This window comes from Oncorhynchus clarkii, chromosome 31 (assembly GCF_045791955.1).
Source record: "Oncorhynchus clarkii lewisi isolate Uvic-CL-2024 chromosome 31, UVic_Ocla_1.0, whole genome shotgun sequence".
In the NCBI taxonomy this organism is placed as follows: Eukaryota; Metazoa; Chordata; class Actinopteri; order Salmoniformes; family Salmonidae; genus Oncorhynchus; species Oncorhynchus clarkii.
This window is the reverse complement of record NC_092177.1, coordinates 40,647,055-40,666,715: the sequence shown is the minus strand read 5'-3', so window position 1 is coordinate 40,666,715 and position 19,661 is coordinate 40,647,055. Positions and strand designations below refer to the sequence as shown.

The 19,661-nt window shown below is 41.8% G+C and overlaps 2 protein-coding genes across 2 annotated transcripts; one reads left to right on the top strand and one right to left on the bottom strand.

Moving 5' to 3' along the window:
* Positions 1–809: 809 nt before the first annotated feature.
* Positions 810–6,986, bottom strand: LOC139390966 (NF-kappa-B-activating protein-like). The gene is made up of 8 exons (XM_071138397.1): positions 6,461–6,986; positions 4,403–4,483; positions 4,221–4,285; positions 3,924–4,016; positions 3,786–3,825; positions 1,868–2,053; positions 1,515–1,664; positions 810–1,406 (listed from the first exon to the last, which is right to left on the bottom strand). The coding sequence occupies exons 1-8, from the start codon at positions 6,823–6,825 to the stop codon at positions 1,232–1,234; spliced, it is 1,155 nt and encodes a 384-aa protein (XP_070994498.1). The 5' UTR covers positions 6,826–6,986; the 3' UTR covers positions 810–1,231.
* A 4,498-nt stretch (positions 6,987–11,484) lies between these two features.
* Positions 11,485–18,819, top strand: LOC139391148 (transcriptional regulator Kaiso-like). The gene is made up of 3 exons (XM_071138706.1): positions 11,485–11,607; positions 14,929–17,142; positions 17,304–18,819. Exon 2 carries the CDS (start codon positions 14,931–14,933, stop codon positions 16,845–16,847), a length of 1,917 nt encoding a protein of 638 aa, XP_070994807.1. The 5' UTR covers positions 11,485–11,607; positions 14,929–14,930; the 3' UTR covers positions 16,848–17,142; positions 17,304–18,819.
* The last annotated feature ends 842 nt before the right edge of the window (positions 18,820–19,661 follow it).

Genomic DNA, 19,661 nt, shown 5'->3' with positions numbered 1-19,661 from the left:
TGGAAATTCATTTGGTATCTGAGTTAGGTAAATCAGCTTTTAGTTATTGCACCTTATTTGTGGAACAATGTTCAACATGTCCTTAAATCTGATGTTATGGTGCCTCTCTAGGGCAATTCAGAGCTGATTGAGGACCTTACTGATGAATATGCTTGTTTTTTATGGCAATGTTTTTCTTTCTGCTTGCATTTTGTATTTATACTTTTATGTGTGTATTTTCTGTAATTCAAGGCTCATCTGTAAAAGAGACCATGATCTCAGTATGACTCCCAGAACAAAAAAAAAGCCATTCCATCATTCCATCAGAAATGCACTTCTGTAGAAATATAGCAAAACAGATCTGTTTAATAGGGTAAAACAATGAACTGGTCTCCTACCACCAGACATTTGAATGTTGTTTACAAGAGGAATGGCTTGGTTTGGTTTTCATTGCTAGGCCTTTGCCAGCAGTTGGCCTCAGCTAACGAAACAGTAGGATACCAAGACAAGAGCGGGTTGGAAGCTTGCATTTAAACAAACTCTCATTGCTATATTGACCCCAATCTCCTTCCGCTTCCTAAAGCACATCGTGCCAAAGAATTACAATTCTTCCAGTCAGAGACTTTGTATTGACTGAAGCCAGTGCCAGTTAAATAAATGCACATCTCCCTGGCATCAGCTTCTTGGCATCAAGGTTTAGAATAATAAAAAGGTGAACGATATTAAGTCAAGGTAGAATAACCAATATCTAAAATGCATTTCCCAGAGACAATCAAACCTAATTTTTAACATATAAATGTACCTATTAAATAAAGCATAAAACCCCACTATTTTTAAATGATTTATTAATCCTGAACACGTAACTTGTGATTTTACAGGCACTTTTCCAACATTAAAAGTTACATTAATAGGTAGAAGGGTCAGGGATGGATTTGATTTATGTTGGGATGCACAATATTGTAATAGTGTATAGAGACATTTTGTGTTAGGCTAAGTATAGCTTCCTGGTCCATTATTGTGTTTGCTTTGTGACCCCAGGAAAACAAGCCCTTTCCAATATTCACTTTCTACATAAACAAAATAGTCCACTGTGTCAGATGCTTAAAATATAGGCCTAGTTCACAATACAAAGACAGGGAAAAAATTACATTATCAAATCATGAAACGTTGGGAAACTAAACAACGAAATATAATGTTTGTAAAAAATGGTCTCCAAAAGCTGAAAGTTCTGAAAGGAGAGAAACAAAATTATTCATTTCTCCTCTTTGCCCTTAGTTTTCCTGTACACCATTTCTCTGAAGCTGGAGAGGATTTTGCTCTCCCTCTTTCTCCTTTCCTCCTGGTTGAAAGATGCCAGAGCTCTCTTTTCATCAGCACTGTAGATCTGGTTTTCCTTTCTCAGACGCACAGCCTCCATACGACGATGTCTGGGGGTTACAATATTGCAATGAGCGTTACAAAGCCGTCAACCAAATGTGTGAAATACGATGAAACATTTGAAATGTCAAGATGTAAACAGAAGAGTACTAATGTACCTGCTACCGCTCATCACAAAGCCAGACATCTCAAAGGTTGCGATTTCGTTGCTGGTCAACCCAATTTCACCTCTTCTTGGGATACGCTTGCCTGCTTTCACGTACTCTGCCATAGCGGCACCCTCACCCGGCAGCAGTGCATGACCAAAACTAGTGGGAAAAGGTATGTAAATCATTTGGCCATTCATTGATAATAAAAAATAAAAGAATAAAGCGGCATTTTAAAAGCTGAATATAGTGTGGTAATATCCTGACAAAATGTGGAAGCAAGTTGTATTTACCAAGCGACTGGCTAAAACGGGTCAAATTCTTGAATGTAAGAAAGATCCTTCTCTGTAAAAAGAGATACTCACTCGAGAGGCTTGTCATCCTGGGACAGGTGAGTGAGTGGGGCCTCAGGGCCCACCATGTGTTCGTCGATGCAGGTCCTTTCCACCCACAGATCCCCGTTGGCATCCTCATCCGACCCGTCGCTGCTGGAGTCGCTCGCTGACTGCTTGCGGTTCTTCTTCGCCTTCCTCTTCTTGGACTTCTTTGACCTGTGAGGAGAAGCCAAAACACGGTTGAGGAAAACACTGGTTGTGTATAGGTATGTCATGTATTTGTTATGGGCAGTTGACTACAGTCGTCGCCAAAAGTTGAGAATGACACAAATATAAATTTTTACAAAGTTTGCTGCTTCAGTATCTTTAGATATTTTTGTCAGATGTTACTATGGAATACTGAAGTATAATTACAAGCATTTCATACGTGTCAAAGGCTTTTATTGACAATTACATGAAGTTGATGCAAAGAGTCAATATTTGCAGTGTTGACCTTTCTTTTTCCAATACCTCTGCAATCCACCCTGGCATTCTGTCAATTAACTTCTGGGCCACATCCTGACTGATGGCAGCCCATTCTTGCATAATCAATGCTTGGAGTTTGTTAGAATTTGTGGGGTTTTGTTAATCCATGAAACGTAAGGCATTCTAAATTTGAAAAATAACGGGGTAATTGGAAATAGGGGGAGTGAAAAAGATATTTCAATAAAAGAAGTGTTAAGGGGAAAGCTATTTTAATTTCTATTTGACCACAAACTCTCAATGGGATTAAGGTCTCGGGAGCTTCCTGGCTATGGTCCCAAAATATTGATGTTTTGTTCCCCGAGCCACTTAGTTATCACTTTTGCCTTATGTCAAGGTGCTCCATCATGCTGGAAAAGGCATTGTTCGTCACCAAACTGTTCCTGGATGGTTGGGAGAAGTTGCTCTCTGAGGATATGTTGGTACGATTCTTTATTCATGGCTCTGTTCTTAGGCAAAATTGTGAGTGAGCCCACTCCCTTGGCTGAGAAGCAAAGGATGCTTTACTGTTGGCATGACACAGGACTGATGGTAGCGCTCACCTTGTCTTCTCCGGACAAGCTTTTTTCCGGATGCCCCAAACAATCGGAAAGATGATTCATCAGAGAAAATGACTTTACCCCAGCCCTTAGCAGTCCAATCCATGTACATTTTGCAGAATGCCTGTCCCTGATGTTTTTCCTGGAGAGAGGTGGCTTCTTTGCTGCCCTTCTTGACACCAGGCCATCCTCCAAAAGTCTTCACCTCACTGTGCGTGCAGATGCACTCACACCTGCCTGCTGCCATTCCTGAGCAAGCTCTGTACTGGTGGTGCCCAGATCCTGCAGCTGAATAAACTTTAGGAGACGGTCCTGGCGCTTGCTGGACTTTAGGTGCCCTGAAGCCCTTTTCACAACATTTGAACTGCTCTCCTTGAAGTTCTTGATGATCCACTAAATGGTTGATTTAGGTACAATCTTACTGGCAGCAATATCCTTGCCTGTGAAGCCCTTTTTGTGCAAAGCAATGATGATGGCATGTGTTTCCTTGCATGGTTGACAGAGGAAGAACAATGATTCCAAGCACCACCTTCCTTTTGAAGCTTCCAGTCTGTTATTCGAACTCAATCAGCATGACAGAAGTGATCTCCAGCCTTGTCCTCATCAACACTCACTCCTGTGTTAACGAGAGAATCACTGACATGATGTCAGCTGGTCCTTTTGTGGCAGGGCTGAAATGCAGTGGAAATGTTTTTTGGGGAACAGTTAATTTGCATGGCAAAGAGGGACTTTGCAATTAATCTAATCACTCTTCATAACATTCTGGAGTATATGCAAATTGCCAACATACAAACTGAGGCAGCAGACTTTGTGAAAATTAATATGTGTCATTTTCAAAACTTTTGGCCACGACTGTCGAGGTAGAATGTAGATATGAGTGAACTTACTTTTTGCTCTTCTTCTTTTTCTTCTTTTTCACTTCCTCATCTGAAAGATAACTAAATTAGAGAGTGAAATAAACTTAGCTGGACAAGCAGCCTCTGCACTTGATTTATTTTTAATTTTTAAGGTGAAACATTTCTCACCACCAGAGTCCGACTCTGACTCGCTGTCATTGGAGTGTTTCTTGTTCTTCTTCTTTTTGGATTTCTTCTTCTTCTTTTTCTTCTTCTTATCATCTGTGAATTATAGTGCACCTGTCTTGATCTCTCGCCAATTCAAGGGTGTAATCAGAACATACATTTGACTTACTACATAATATAGTATGCCCAGGTTACACTTTGTTCTTGACTAGTCAATGCATGTCATTCAGTCAAATGTAGGCTAACTGAGAACAGACTTTTATAGAAGGATTATTATAAAAGCTAATTCAGCATACTCACCGGATGAGCTTGAATCTGAGCTGCTGTTTTTCACATCCTCTTCAACTGGGGTATGTTCATCAGAGCTTATTGAAAAAGGACACAAAAGTATCTAAATGTAGATCATTTGGTAGTTGGTGTGTATAGCTCAACTCTTTGAACTCTTATACTTGATTAGTCAGATCAGATGCATAATTACTTACTCTGGTGCCATTACTCTTGGTGAATAGCCCCAGACTTCAGGTGATCCGAGTTCACCAATTCTCTCCCTCTCTTGTAGCCGCCTGGAATAAAATTCATATCATTAGAAATATACAAGAAATACATTAAACCTTGTGATCAATTGACTGATGCCCAATTGTAGTCATCAGTCATCAGTCAGAGGAAGAGGCGAACCGAGAAGTTTTTTCACCGCCCAAAATCTGTCCACAAAAACAAGCCCACGAAGTGAGGACATTTTGTAACGAGGTCGAATTTGGTCAACAAAAAATGTAATTGCTAATTTGCTGTGTGAGGCTTATTTAATCTGATAGAAGGTTCGTAATGGTTAGGCTGTTACGAATGTACTGATATAAGTGGACTCATGTGGCACTTCGCAACTTAACCAAAAACAACTTTATATTGGAGTTCTGCCTGTTGTCAAAGAGATAGATAGGATTCATCAGGGATATAACCTGCTTTAGCATGGAGATTGCCATTGAGGGCTTCCACCATTTAAAGTAGTCAACTGAGTGGGGATTGCTATGAGTTGGGTGCAATCAGCTAATGAAGAAGAAGAAAATGCACTGCAAAGATGATTCCTCTCTCTGTATAGCCTGTTGTTCACACTATCTGCCCTCTCATTGGCTAGAACGGTCCCACCTGATCTCGCCTCCTGGGACTACGGTTCCGGTTCAGGAAAAAGATGGCGAAATGGATGTTGAGTTTGAGTCGAGCAAAGTTGGTAAAGACTAATGTTCTGTATATGAATGATGTATGAATGATAATGAATCGCTTGTTGGGATGCGTTTGTTGAGTAAGGATGCATGTGGGAAACCCGTTTAAGGCGTTAAATGGTGAAGTATGCGCTGGGAAAAGTGGAGTCTGTCAGAGTGACCAGGAGTGGTCTTATTTCGAATAATTATATTTTTGAAGAACAGAGGAAGACTGCAGTGAGCATCAAAATAATCTGAACAACAGAAGTTGTTTGAAGAACGGTGTGTAGAATGACGACGGTGTTGCAATTGTGGTGGGGGGGAATCATGATCGCTAGTTCCTGGAGTGCCCTGAAAGGGTGAAGGAGATTGAGGTGGCAAACGTTTGAGCAGTCACCCGAATCTCGTAATGTGGAGGAGCTTAAAATAATTGAGAAAACAAATGATGCTAGTGAAGATATGGTAGTGGACGCAACACAGCCTATGGTAAATGTTTGCTGCCAGTCAAAAGATACCCTGTGTGTTAATTTTTTTAATAAAAAAGGCAGAATTTGTAGTGTTCATTGCCACAGTTATAAACTGTACCGCACAAGTCTCAAAGAAGTCTAAGAAACTGGACATTATTGTGGCTGCTGCAGAATTGTTTTGGGGATTTAAGGATTTTACATCTTCAGACTTGCAAGGGGTACTGGCGCCGGAAGACCCCACCCTCCCAGGTTCCCCTTGAGCCTGTGTAGGTATCGGATCTGTTACATTTTTTTAACAGAAAAGTTTGATTTAGTTTATTGGTTGTTTTTGTTTCCCATTTTTTGGAATCCTGTTTCCTTCCCGCACAGTAGGTGACGGGATGCACATTAAATTGTGTGATTGCCAATATACCACAGAAAAAAATCTCGCCTCCTCCCATCATTGTTAGAGCGGTTGCTCCAATAGCTTAAGAATTTCACTGTGCCCTGCAATTACATCTGCGACCCTGTGCATGTGACTAATAAACTCATCTAATCGAATATTTGATCAAAACAATAGACAATCTTTGTCCCAGGCTAGATGCACAAGTTCCAATAGCCAGGACTCCACTTCGTCCAGAGTTTACACACCTGAATCAAACGATCAAGACTGTGATTAGTTGAGTCAGGTGTATTGGCAGCTTGGGCTGGAACAAAAGCCAACAATCTGCGGCAGGAGGTCATCTCTGATTTGGCTCATTTTAAACAGGACTTCACAAACCCTTGAAACAATTTGCCGTTTGCCAACTAGTGTGGGTCAAGCGTTGCATTTGCACGGATCTAAACAGCTGAGACCAGGTTGTAACTAATTAACTTGTGCGCGCTAACTCCATTTACCTACCTGGAGATGAAGGCGTCTTGTCTCTGGCGTTGAGCATCATCCCGTTCGTAGTAATCATTCCTGCCACCACCACCTCCGTATCTACCAGCGCCGCCACCGCGCTGATCGGACCAGCTGTGGTTACTGTACCTCTCTCGAGATCTAGAACGACTGCGGGGGTTTTCCGTACGAAACCTTTTGGCATTTCTCTCTCTCATTTCTCTTTCTCTCTCGGACATTCGGGGAGGTTTAAGGTCTTCTTCATATCTGGGGGCCTTGGGCATGGGCCCAAAGACGGGACTGGAGTCGCGAGATCGACTGCCGCTGCCAGATCGGCTCCGTCGTCGTCTCCTGGGGCCTCTCTGTTCTTGATCGGACAGAGGCATAGCTTTCGTCTTATGTCCACTAATACGAACAGCCTAAATTCGATATGTAGGCGAAGAATAAACAAGACTAGCTACCTAATCTACTGTTTAGGCCACACAGCGTTGTTTCTGCGTGAGTTAAGAAACGGGAAATGATTTTGTCCGTGGGACTGTAAACAGGTCCCCCTTGAAACATGCAGCACAATGCTCTTTAGTTCCGCGTAGTTAGCAGACGCTCGAGCAAATGTTGCTGTCTTATAATCAATACAGCCCGGAATTCAAATGTTTTATCAAATAATGCCGTTGAACATATCTAGTTTGAAACGTTTTGAACTGAGGCAAGTGAGTAGATACCACACCAGATGCAACTGTTTTAACACAAATGTTACGACTCCTGTTGGCCATGCATGATCTAACAGCAGGTTGTTTGTCCCGAATTGGGAGAGCGGCTGACATAGGACACACCCATAGTCTCCAGGATCCCAATATAATTCGTTTTATGGGGTGTGCTCACGTAGCTTACAGTCGTTAGAAGGATAGTTGTCATAAGGGGGAAATATTACTGTTTGTAAAGCACCACTGATAAAGTTGTTTATACTGACTCTACACACACTCACATGCATTTTTGGATAATTGCGTTGTTTGCTTTACAAACCTCTCATACCGCGGTCGCAAGTCATATGAATTACAAGGCTGAGACAATAATACAAACACACCTTTGTTTTTAATCACAAAACCGGATATCAACATCATCAAATCACCTCTGCTTACTCTAATACAGTGACAACTAAAAGATACCAAAAACAATTTAGTCATACCCGTTGGGAGCAGACAGCATCAGATAGATGCTTTCTCCGGTGAGACACATTCAGCCTTTTGCGAATTTAAGGAAAATTGTTTTGTATGACCAGACTGCTTACACTTATGTTGATTTTGTTCACCTACACCAGACGCTATCAGGTGTAGGTTTAAATATCAAAAACTCTGAACGGTATATATTTATTTAGGACAGGTCAAAAAGCATTAAACATTTATGGCAATTTAGTTGGCTAGCTTGCTGTTGCTAGCTAATTTGTCCTGGGATACAAACATTGGGTTGATATTTTACCTGTGTTGGTGATCACATACTGGTGAGGGAGTGCAAAACAACGATGCTGGACAGAGTGGAATCAGGTGTAGCAAAAAGGCAGTTTATTTAAAGTCAGAGATATCTTGTCCTGCAGTTAAGCGTGCACGGACCTAAAAATATGGCTCTGTCAGGAGTCAGCTAATTAGGCTGCCTAAACAGAATTTGCAGCAGAATGTATACACAGAATAATGTAGGTGGAGTCTCGTCGTGTTGGTCTTCTGACTGGTCCTGAAGAGTTGGAGGCGGGCCTGCTTTAGCCAGAGCAGGAGCCCCATTGGTGCACAGCAGAGTCCTCTGCTCTTGGCACCCGACCAGTAGAGGGGGGTGGAGTGTGAGTGTGCGTGCTCATGAAATGTCTGTGTGTCAAGGAAGCGTGAGATAAGGGGAACTGGCAGTGTCTGCTTTAGGCTCAGGTGTTTCCTGTTTTTGCAGGAGTGCAAGCAAAGACCAATGTCAGTGAAATAGTTTGGCACTCTAAGCTCGTTAGTGTTGCAGGATGTTCTTTGTAGTTTACAGGGGAGTATATTTGAGTGATGGCAGCCATGTGTCCTTCGGATAATCATGTTATTGCATGTAGGCTCTAAACTTGACTGAGGACACTGGGCCCAGAGTTATCTGAGGACATCCGGTTTAACCAGAGCGTTGGCCAGCTAGTAATGCTTGATATTTGATTATTTATATAACACCTGAAATGCACAATGTTGTCTACTCCGACAATTTATCCACAGATAAAGGGGTAAACCAAGTTAGTTTCCAGTAATCTCTCGTCCTTCAGGCCTTATATGGTGGTTGGCAACCAACTTTGAGGTGCATTGCCACTACCAACTGGCCTGGAGTGTTAACCTCAGTTCATCTTTCACCCAAGTGGGTATATGCTCCTAAAAACCAATGAAGAGATGGGAGGCAGGGCTTGCATCGCACCAAGCGTCACAAATAGAACTAAGTTCTATTTTAGCTCCTGGCTATGCAGACGCTCGTTGACATGCGTGATCAGTGTGGGGTTGGATAATGTCAATGTGTACATTTATTTTACTACGCAAGCGTGTGGTCACTATGTCTAAAATTAATATCGTTGGTTCAGAGATATTTCAACCTGCGTGTCCTGATCGCGTCTGGTGTGGGTGGACAAAAATCAACATGAGTGCGATGGCAGAGGCACGCACGCGGTCTGGTCAGCATGTTAGTGTATGCCTATAGTCTGAAATTGCCTCTGGAAACTTGGTGTGTATGCTTGTGCAAGTTAACAGATCACTAGATTGATATGCATACATGTGCAGTGACTCCTGTTTGAAGGAGGGAAGACAAAGTGCTAAAGCAAAAAATATATATATTTTTAAAAAACCAGCCACAACCAAAATCAAACAGTTGTCTGCATGGCGAGAGTCTCCTCAATGAATGGAGGAAAGGTGTATTTATCCCCGGGACAAACGCGAGCCCAGGTGTGTCCTATTTCGCTGAAGACCCTCCCGGCTCCACTCACCGACATCCTATTAAGGAAAACAAGAGCAAAGAGAGAGAATTCCACAGACTGAGTGGGAGGGTTGTCAAAATTAGATCATTAGATTGATGGCCATTTTGTTTTGCCGCTACTTTTTACTGCCCACGCACACACACTCATCTCTACCTGTGTAAACTATGGTTCCTCCTGAAAATATTCGGTGGCACAACCTTATCCAGGTCCTAATACTTATAATAATATGGTTATTATGTGCTAAAATAGCAAGGATTTCTTTCTTACTAAAGCCAATTCTAAAGTATAATTTCAAGTATAGTAATCTAAAAGGCTCTATCTACATGGTCAATCCGACATGCATGGCCTCTGCAGAAGTCAGGATATTAAAAGCCAATTTATCCTGGATCCGAAGATTTGGACAAGGGCTTCAAGGCACTGCATGGTCAATCTGGCGTATGCATTGGCTGTGCAGCATTTACATGATAAAGCATCTGCAGAAGTCAGGGCATTCATACTTCTTGTGCTTCGTGGAACAGCACCGAGCTGTTGTGAAGGAAGTTGTCAAGGAAGTGAGTTTGTGTTTATACAAGACCTCCTGCCCTCAACTTCCATCAACCAATCATGTCAATGTGGAGCTATACTGAGCCCTCCACATTGTTACATTTGAGAGAGGTGATGCGGTACAGAGCTCAATTTGGCCTCTGCATTGCCTCTTGAGGCTCTGCAATTGCATCACACCATCCATATGACTCCTCTGACCACATTTTCAGATCAAGCATAAATTGGCTTTTAGTATGGAGTGTGTGAAGCAATTGCAGATCCACAGGAGGCATGCAGAGTCCAAATCAAGCTCCATACCGCATCGCCGTGGGCCTCTCAAATGTTTAACAATACAGAGGGCTTTGTATAGCTCCGCATTGACATGACAAATCCTGTATAAACACAAACTCACTACTTTGACAACTTGCTCTGCTCTGCTCTACTAAGAGCAAGAAGTGAAACCCCTGAAGGCTGTATCAAAGTAAATGCTGTACAGCCACTTCAGACGTCAGATTGACCATGCAGAGCCTTTTATACTTCTTGCCTATGCTGAGTAGAGCAGGGCTGTTGTGAAGGAAGTTGTCAAGAAAGTAAGTTTGTGTTCATACTGGACTTCCCGCACCCACCTACCATAAACCAATCATGCCAATGCTGAGCTATATGGAGCCATCTGCATTGTTACAAAATTTGGGCTGCTCACAGCGATACCCTATGGAGCTCAATTTGGCCTCTGCATGCCTTGGGAGGCTCCACAATTGCGTCACACCATCTATATGGCGCCTCCGACCACATTTTTGGGATAAAACATAAATTGGTTCAGGTATTTCAACAGTGGCATGCACAGCAACTGGGAGCCAGGGAGACATGCACTTAACCAAATCCCCCACGTTCATCTTGAAATATAACTCTGTTCTCAAAATGTAGACTTTAGTCTCTAAATTCAATGTTGAGATTATTCTCAAAATATTGCTACTTTTTTAAAGTACTATTGTGCAAAAAATAAGAATCCAAGTACCACCACCCTTTGCTGTTCCTTTTTTTCCCTCTTCACTTGGCCTTAATACTCTTCCATACATCTAGAAATGACCTCTGAGAAGAGTGGAAGGGAAACAGATGTATTGTTTGAAACTGTTGGCGAGTTAGGTGAAGACGAGAGCACAGAGAGTAAGGATGAATGGGATACACTGGTGAAAAGGAAAGTCAAAGTTGTGGTTGAAATTAGGAAACCCCTAGACTCTTTTTTTTCAGAGTGAGGGTTTTGGACCAACGTAACCTGGACGATCCTTTGGAAGTTTCGTTAAATGTCATGGGTGTGTTGGTTGAAGTGGCATCAGTGAGGGTATCAAGAAGTGGGCTTATTTTGAGTTTACAGCTGAGGCATTAAATAAATCCTGTCAAAGGATGTTCTGCCCTCACAGGCCCCTGAGCCTGTATAGGGATGAGACTTTAATTGGAATGTGACTGAAGGAGTGGGATGTTTTTTTTATGTGCCACATTTTTTCTATTGTTGATGATGTTGGTTTATCCCCATCCTACAATGGATTTTTTTCTATAGTTTACCACACGTACTGTAGGTGGCGCCAGGCACCTCTAAGGACTGTTTGGGGACCGCAATAATACCATAAAAGAAGAAAATACTTCGTTTGGAAAGAACAATCAATCATAAGGCTTGGCGCTGCAGGTAAATAACAAGTGTTACTTATAGAAGCCAACCTCATATATTGGCCTCATCCAATAATTTTGTCATGATGGATCAGCGTTTACCAAAAACGTTGCAACCTGCCGCGAACCAGGAAGCTAACATCCCTCTCCTGTAGCCAACTAACGTTAAGCTAAAGCTACTGTAGATAATTGTCCTATAATTTATCCACAATAATCAATCAATACTAAGTTGTATCTGCCCTAATATGCATGTGAGCGAATAGATTGTATAGATACTAGGCTGCCTTAAATCACATTTATGTGATTGGCATGCAATACTCAATTGTGTAGACCGGCCTTGTGTTAGTGAATGGTGTTAGGCTAACGTTAGCCAGTAAGCTACAAACAATGCAGATTCTCTTTCGCTAATTCCTACAAAATTGGTTGTGCAGTAGTGATGGGAAGTTCGGCTCATTACTGACTCAGTTTTTTTTTTACTTAACGAGTCAAAACGATAACGAATCTTTCGACTCATTTCACCAATTTGAATCAGTAATGCCCAGAGCACGAAGGACCCCCTACCGGCGAACGATGAACTGAACACTCGAAGGAGTACATTGTACATGCCTCTCGTTCATAGGGACCTTATTGGAGTGGGGATTTGTGACTGAGACGTATTAACATTTGTTGGTTGCTAGGCATACAAATAACGTTACTCCACGATAGGCCTACATTTGAAATCAAATTAATTTATAAAACCATTTTCACGCCAGCAGATGCCTCAAAGCGGCAGGGTAGCCTAGAACGTTGGTGTAGTAATACTATGAAAGTTTAGATGCCAATCACCATATAAGTTCAAAGATGAAAAAGCCTGGAAGGAGGAGAGATGACTAGAAACGATTCAGTTGACCGTTTTAGCTGCAGTGTAGTTAGTTTGCCAATTATTTTATTCACCACTCTAGCTTGTAGAACAGCTAGTATAATTAGGTAGCTGACTCCTACCTGCTTTTAAAGAGTGACTGCCCCTAAAAAGCAACTTCTCATTTTGAAAATGGCATATGTGCCATCGATATGAGTCAGAAACATTTATTCTAGTGTCAAAATTGACTACAAAGTGTAAATAGGAGCATTTTTGGTCACAAAGTTAGTCTCGTCCAAAACTGAGATTTGCCAGATGATAGGGAAGAATTGTCACGGAATGAAGGTTACCGTAACAGTTTTCTGTGGATTGGGTTTATTTTAATCCTGTCCACAGCTGGCATCATCCAAGTAATCATACATTTGGAGAGCAGCTTCATGGGACCTGTAATGTCCATGGTCAATTTGGGGCGGCAGGGTAGCCTAGTGGTTAGAGTGTTGGACTAGTAACCGGAAGGTTCCAAGTTCAAACCCCCGAGTTGACGAGGTACAAATCTGTCGTTCTGCCCCTGAACAGGCAATAAGAATTTGTTCTTAACTGACTTGCCTAGTTAAATAAAGGTTAAAAAAAACATTTGGTTTGACATTGACATTTGATATCCCTATGGGGTTAGATGGGGACCATCAGTAAACTACACAATGTACAATGTACATATTTTAAAAGGTCAGTAGCTCCACATTTTAATGACCTATGTAAAATGTAATAATTCATATACAAATATTGAAAGCATTTGAGACAACTAAAACATGTGCAACATGAAAATATCGTCAGATTTCCATTTTGTAATTCATTGACGGCCCCTAACTAGCCCCAGAGTAAGGCTATCCAAAGTCAAACTAACTTTGCCACGGCAAGCCAGTTGAAGCTAATTGGCTAAATAATTTGTCTAACTCTTTCCACATCAAACCACACCCCGAAACCAACTCACGTTTGAATTCAGTCAAAACCAAATCACGTTTGGATTCGGTCAAGGCCGCTGGCCTTTATTATTATTATTTAAAAAAATAAATCTAAACCCAGAATTTTTACTTGTAATTATAGTGAGACACGGAAATTCTGGTCTTAATTTTGACAGTTCGTTGCAAAAGTGATATATTTTGGTATTTTAGTGGTAAATCTAGCTCTTTTTGCCGCTAGCGGTTCAACTCTACCATTAAAATCATGATGTAGGTACGTCATCTCAAGGGAGGGTTCGGTTTGGGATGTACTGGGTGGTACCACCTCAAGGCTTACTATAAAATCAGGTGATAGGGTGCCTTATTTGACAATGGTCTTGATAAGTGGAGTGTGCCAATATATTTTGCATCATGCTTCCTTGACAAGAAAACTGACGTTACACCAAATTAAAATGGCCGTAAATCACATTTCTGCTTATGACCAAATTCAACGTTTTTGCTTACCGTTTCATCTGTGCTTTTACAAAGGAAAAAAAAAACATGTAGGCTATGAGGATTATATGTTTATATTCGTAGCTACATCCAAAGTAACAAGAAATAGATGACAATGGTGGTCATGTCAACTGTGTATATTTCCCTAACGTTGTGACTGGGGGCACAGTCCGCTAAAACAGTTAATTTATAGTTCAATGGTTGTGAGTTCTAATCCCACATGGGGCAGATATCTTTTTTTCTCTCCAAATCCTTTACAGTATTCATCCAATGCCCACACACCTCTAAGTCAAAAGAGTGAAAAGCATACCTGTGAGAATGGGTCACCCTGGTGGTAGTAGTAGTTGTAGGTGTTTATACAGTAAGACCAATCTGTGAGTCAATTTGACCATTTGAAAAAGGGCTACTGCATAAATACTGCGGGTTGGATTGAATTGAGCCCCTAATCTTCATTTTCAAGGTGATGATTGCACTTTTCTTCCCAATACAATACTGCAATAAACGTGAGTCCATATTTCAAATGTATTTTTTGTGCCCCATGCGTTCTTGCCCCACACCCACCCCAAAGTTAATATTTATGAGCAATTCACCTCACCCACAACTTCTAAATTTAATGCATTTTTAAAAAATTTGAAAGGGTTGGGCAAAGGCTAAATTGGGGTTGAGAGTTACCCTTTAATGAAACAATTCTAAAATGAGGCCAAATAAGGAAGTGTAGTCAAACCTTTAAAACAATGAGCTACTACAGAGATCATTAAATGATGTCGAGATACTAATGTCTCCACCAAAACAATGGGAGTCGTTGTCCCAAAGGCAGGAAGGCGTGCTACAACCTTAGGTCCAAAATAAGCCCATAGAAACGCATTGTGCTTATTTTGGACAGATTTTGGCGAGCGTGAATCCTCTCGCTTCACCTCTTCTTCTCTGGCTACTATGAATGCATGATTAGGTTACCCAACAAGAAGTGAAAGGGGATTTTAAATTTACTGGTAGCAGTACAAAGACCGTCAAGTGAATGCATTTGTTATTCATTGCTTTTGTCTTCACTCCACAGGGATGTCGGGCCTAAAGCTGATCTCTGCAACTGACACCCGGTATTCAGGAACGGTGCTGAAGTCGATGAATAGACAGCGAAATAATGGATTGTTCTGTGATGTCACCATAATTATACAGGACCGTAAATTTAGAGCACACAAAAACATCTTGTCCGCGTCAAGTACTTATTTCCACCAACTCTTCTCAGTGGCTGGACAGGTGATCGAGTTGAATTTCATCAAGGCGGAAATCTTTGAGGAAATCCTGAATTACATTTACAGTTCCAAAATTGTCCGCATTCGTTCCGACATGCTCAATGAGCTTATCAATGCTGGGCAGGTGTTGGGCGTGAAGTTCATTGCGAATCTAGGCGTACCGCTCTCACAAGTCAAGGGCTTACCTGGCCTGTCCAAAGACACAGAACACAATGAAGTAAGCTCCGTGGAGAAAAGCAGTACAGACTCAATGGGGATGATGCCTATTGTCACCGAGTCCTTTTCACTGTCTGCAGAGGAGTTCAGTCAAACTGACAAAAGTGCAAACAAGGATCAGGACTCGGACGAAGACGACATTATGTTTGTATCCGAAACGGACGCCACCAAGAAATGCAAGCCCTGCGAAATCATCGATTTGGATGGACCCAATACAGAGGAAGACTCTGTGACAAAGCAACCGGGAGAGGCCAGACCCGCTTTGACAAAGGACCAAGAGAAAACAGTCAAAGCAGCTCCGCACCTCAACAGCTCTTCGCAGACCTTGCAAGGCCAAACTCCTCTGATCAGACCCATGGTGTCCCCTGACACAAGCTCAAATATTGCGTCTTCACCCGCTGGAGCCTCCTCTTGCAGCACACCCACTACGCCGGCTAGAATTGGCACTTTCACCCCCGAACCCATCAGCACCTCCCTGCCCTCAGAAAACAACAAGATAATAGGAATCCACAAGAAGCAGGTTACACTAGCTCGACAGAGTGACTTAAAAATCAAGCTCTCGGCCCTTAAGTCACCTGGCGGATTCATCAACGAGGCAGGCCTCAACATTCCCCAAATATCCGCCACCACAAAAAAGACGATAACATTAGATAAAGCCTCAGAGATCGACTCGTTTTCTCCAGGCTGCAAGGTGTATGCCAATATTGGGGAAAACACATATGACATTGTCCCCATGAAGGACGACCCCGGGGAGGGAGACTCTAAAAACAGTAGAGGGGGAAAGAGGTCTCTGATGGCTACCCCTCTTCAACCTTTCAACACCTCTCAACTGCCACAGGGTGCCACGATCAAGAAGACCAAAACAGAGCAGCAAGATCACTACGAGCTCATCATGGACGGGAAGACTTTCTTTGTGTGCATGGTATGCAAGCGTCCCTACGTGTGCTTGACGAGCCTCCGGCGCCACTTCAACACCCACTCCTGGGAGAAGAAGTACCCGTGCCACTACTGTGACAAGGTGTTTGCTCTGGCCGAGTATCGGACCAAACACGAGATCTACCACACAGGCGAGCGGAGGTACCAGTGCCTTCTGTGCAATGAGATGTTAATCAACTACCAGCTACTGTCGACTCACTGCAAACAGGCCCACAACCAGGACCCATCCGGGAGGAAACAAAAGGACGACACCGACAACAACTTGTACCGCCTGCTCCCTTGCAAAACGGTGCAGTTCAAGACCTACTCATATGAGACAGACGATTCAGATTCACAAGGAGTCCCTATTATCCAAGAGGATGGGAGCGTCCAGCACATTAACCCTGGAAGGGGGCACCTGGCCAACCCACTACAGTTACAGTCCACCCAGGGCAAGATGTTGAACTGGGATGACATCTTTGTGGAGCCTGAGGCACAGCCTGGATCAGGTGCCCACCGGCCAGGGAGCCACCCTATCCAATCTCCCCCAGGCTCTTCTGAGTTTGAGTTTGTCATACCAGAGACGTACTGAGCAGGGTGGCTCACCGCTCTGTGATCTATGCCTTGTCAGTGGGTCCCCTTATTTGAATTTTGTTTCCTGGATCCACGTCAAATGTTGTCTTTTTCAAATGTTCAACAGTTGTTTTAGCTAAACTGTACAAAAATATAAACATACAACAATTTCAAATGTTGTACTGAGTTACAGTTCATATAAGGAAATCAATCAATTGAAATAAATAAATTAGGCTCTAATCTATGGATTTCACATGACTGGGCAGGGCCAGCCATGGGTGGGCCTGGGAGGGCATAGGCCCACCCACTGGGGAGCCAGGACCATCCAATCAGAAAGTTTTTATTACAAACAGAAATACTCCTCAGCACCCTGTGACCACCCCCACCTCGCCCCCATTCAGATGATCTGGCAGGTGAAGAAGCTGGATGTGGAGGTCCTGGGCCGGCGTGGTTACACGTGGTTTGCGGTTGTGAGGCCGGTTGTACGTACTGCCAAATTCTCTAAAACGACATTTGTGGCGGCTTATGGTGGAAAAATGAACATTCAATTCTCTGGCAAAAGCTGGACATTTCTGCAGTGAGCATGCCAATTGCACGTTCCCTCAACTTGAGACATCTGTGGTATTGTGTTGTGACAAAACTGCACATTTTTAAAGTGGCCTTTTATTGTCCCCAGCACAAGGCGCACCTGTGTAATGATCATGCTATTTAATCAGCTTCTTGGTATGCCACACCTGTCAGGTGGATGGATTATCTTGGCAAAGGAGAAATGCTAAATAACAGGGATGTAAACAAATTTGTGCACAACATTGTAGAGAAATACGCTTTTGGTGCTTATAAACAATATCTGAGATGTTTTATTTAATCTCATGAAACACAGGACCAACACTTTACATCTTGTGTTCATATTTTTGTTAAGAGTAGTTGTTTTTAGGAAATTCCTATGTGCTCTAGCTAGCCCATCCGGAGTGTAATGTGACTTTTGTTCTTATCAAGCTCTTGTCATTGAACTATGTATTGGCGCTTGTATTTCTACTTACCCCTTTTTATGGTAAATATTTGTGAGTACTCATGCAGTTCAACAGAAGAACCCTAAATCTAGGCATACACATTTATTTATTGTTAGATCTTTATTTTTTTATGAAATATATTTTTTTATCGGGAGTCAAATTACCTTATGCCTTTCGGGAGATAAAATGCACAGTGGTGCTGAATGGTAACAGTTGATATTTGTTGTTTGAACAGAGATTGGATCAGGATGCTGGATATTGATGGAATTAATGGATGTCATTCATCCCTTTGTTTTCTGAAATCCACACTTTTTAATTAAACTTTAATTAAAAACAACCACGACTGTTTCCTCATTGCTGTTGCTATAAGATGAATCTCAACAAGGAAACAGTCAGTGGTTGTATTTGATTCACCTTTTATTAAAACGATTTCAGAAAACAAAGAAAGGCACACAACTACAGAGGACAAACATAGGTACAATGTAAGTATTTCATAATTACATTTTTTTAAGTATTGATCCACAAAGCCTGGTCTCTGCTTTACTCCGTTGGTGGAGTTCATCAGAAACGTCCTTCACCATGGAGTTGAGTTTAGTCAGCTACCTACCTCCTACTCTGTATGTATACAGTTTGCCTACATAGTGTATCATAGGAATCATGTAACTTGAAAACCATTTATTTCTGTTATGAAATAGCACCTAGTGCAGGATTGTTCTGTAGATCATTCTTTTTTTATGTCCCTTCCCCTTGTCAGTATGTATTTGAATTGAGTTGGACTGTGGAGAGCTAACTTGACATTTTATACTGCTTCATTAGGTCCTTCACTGACAACTTTTATGGCAAAAAAAAAACCTTACACAATTAACAGTGGTGTAACTTGTACATAATTGTGACCTTTTTCACTTGAAAATGTTTCTGTTTTAAAAACGTATTTATTAGGTATAGTGCTAAACAAATGTTAATAAAGATTTTTTTTTTTAAGCATGCCTCATTTTGGCAGAATGGAAGAGACCTATTGAATGAGACGACTACACAGCATTTTAGTTTGAAAGAGTTTAAATCTGATAGTTTTCCTAAATCCCATAGTAATGAAGGCCCCTCCCCTCCATTGGCATTTCTTCCCTGGTGGATGGTTATTCTCAAAAATGGAAAACAAAATGCACCTTGTGAGGTAGGTATTTCATTAAGGATGATGCATGTTGACTAGTTAACCTTTTTGTCGTCTATGGGGAAACAACACCGTACAAGCATTTTACACAATTACTTTTAATGGTGAGACAATCAATCCACGCCAGTCAACAGAAGTCCATCTTCAGCGCAGTGGTTGAGAAAGTGCTGTTCAAAACAAATTTTGCAAAAACAAAACGGACTACTTTAATCGATCATCTCAAGAGGCTGCACTTTACTTTGAGGTCAATGCATTTTGTGATTAAGACAACACAAAGGGGTGTTCTTTTGGTATACTCAAGTGTACGTGTGTAATAACCTATTATATTACACCCATAAAGAGACAGGAGAGTTTAGTGTTTAGTCCCTTTACAAAAATAAATAACATTAGGAGTGATCATTTCTTTTTCAGATTCCTATGGAGCCAGATACCTGCCAAAAGGATGAATGTACATATTGTTAGGATCGTAAGAAAATCCATACTTAAATTGTTAGGATCGTAACAAAAGCCAAGTGTGAAACAAACGTAAACGTGACATTTCATCTGTGAACATACAAACACCATGTTACGACTACGGACTGACATTTTAGGCTTGAACAAATCTTGTGTTGCAATTCTGACGTACAATAATACCTTAAAGAGTTTTGACGGTTTA

Coding starts and splice junctions, on each gene's coding strand:
- LOC139391148 (XM_071138706.1), top strand. CDS start 14,931: ATGTCGGGCCTAAAGCTGATCTCTGCAACTGACACCCGGTATTCAGGA.
- LOC139390966 (XM_071138397.1), bottom strand. CDS start 6,825: ATGCCTCTGTCCGATCAAGAACAGAGAGGCCCCAGGAGACGACGACGG. Junction 4,286..4,402: donor CCAAGAGTAATGGCACCAGA/GTAAGTAATTAT, acceptor TTTTTCAATAAG/CTCTGATGAACATACCCCAG. Junction 4,017..4,220: donor CTCAGATTCAAGCTCATCCG/GTGAGTATGCTG, acceptor TATAATTCACAG/ATGATAAGAAGAAGAAAAAG.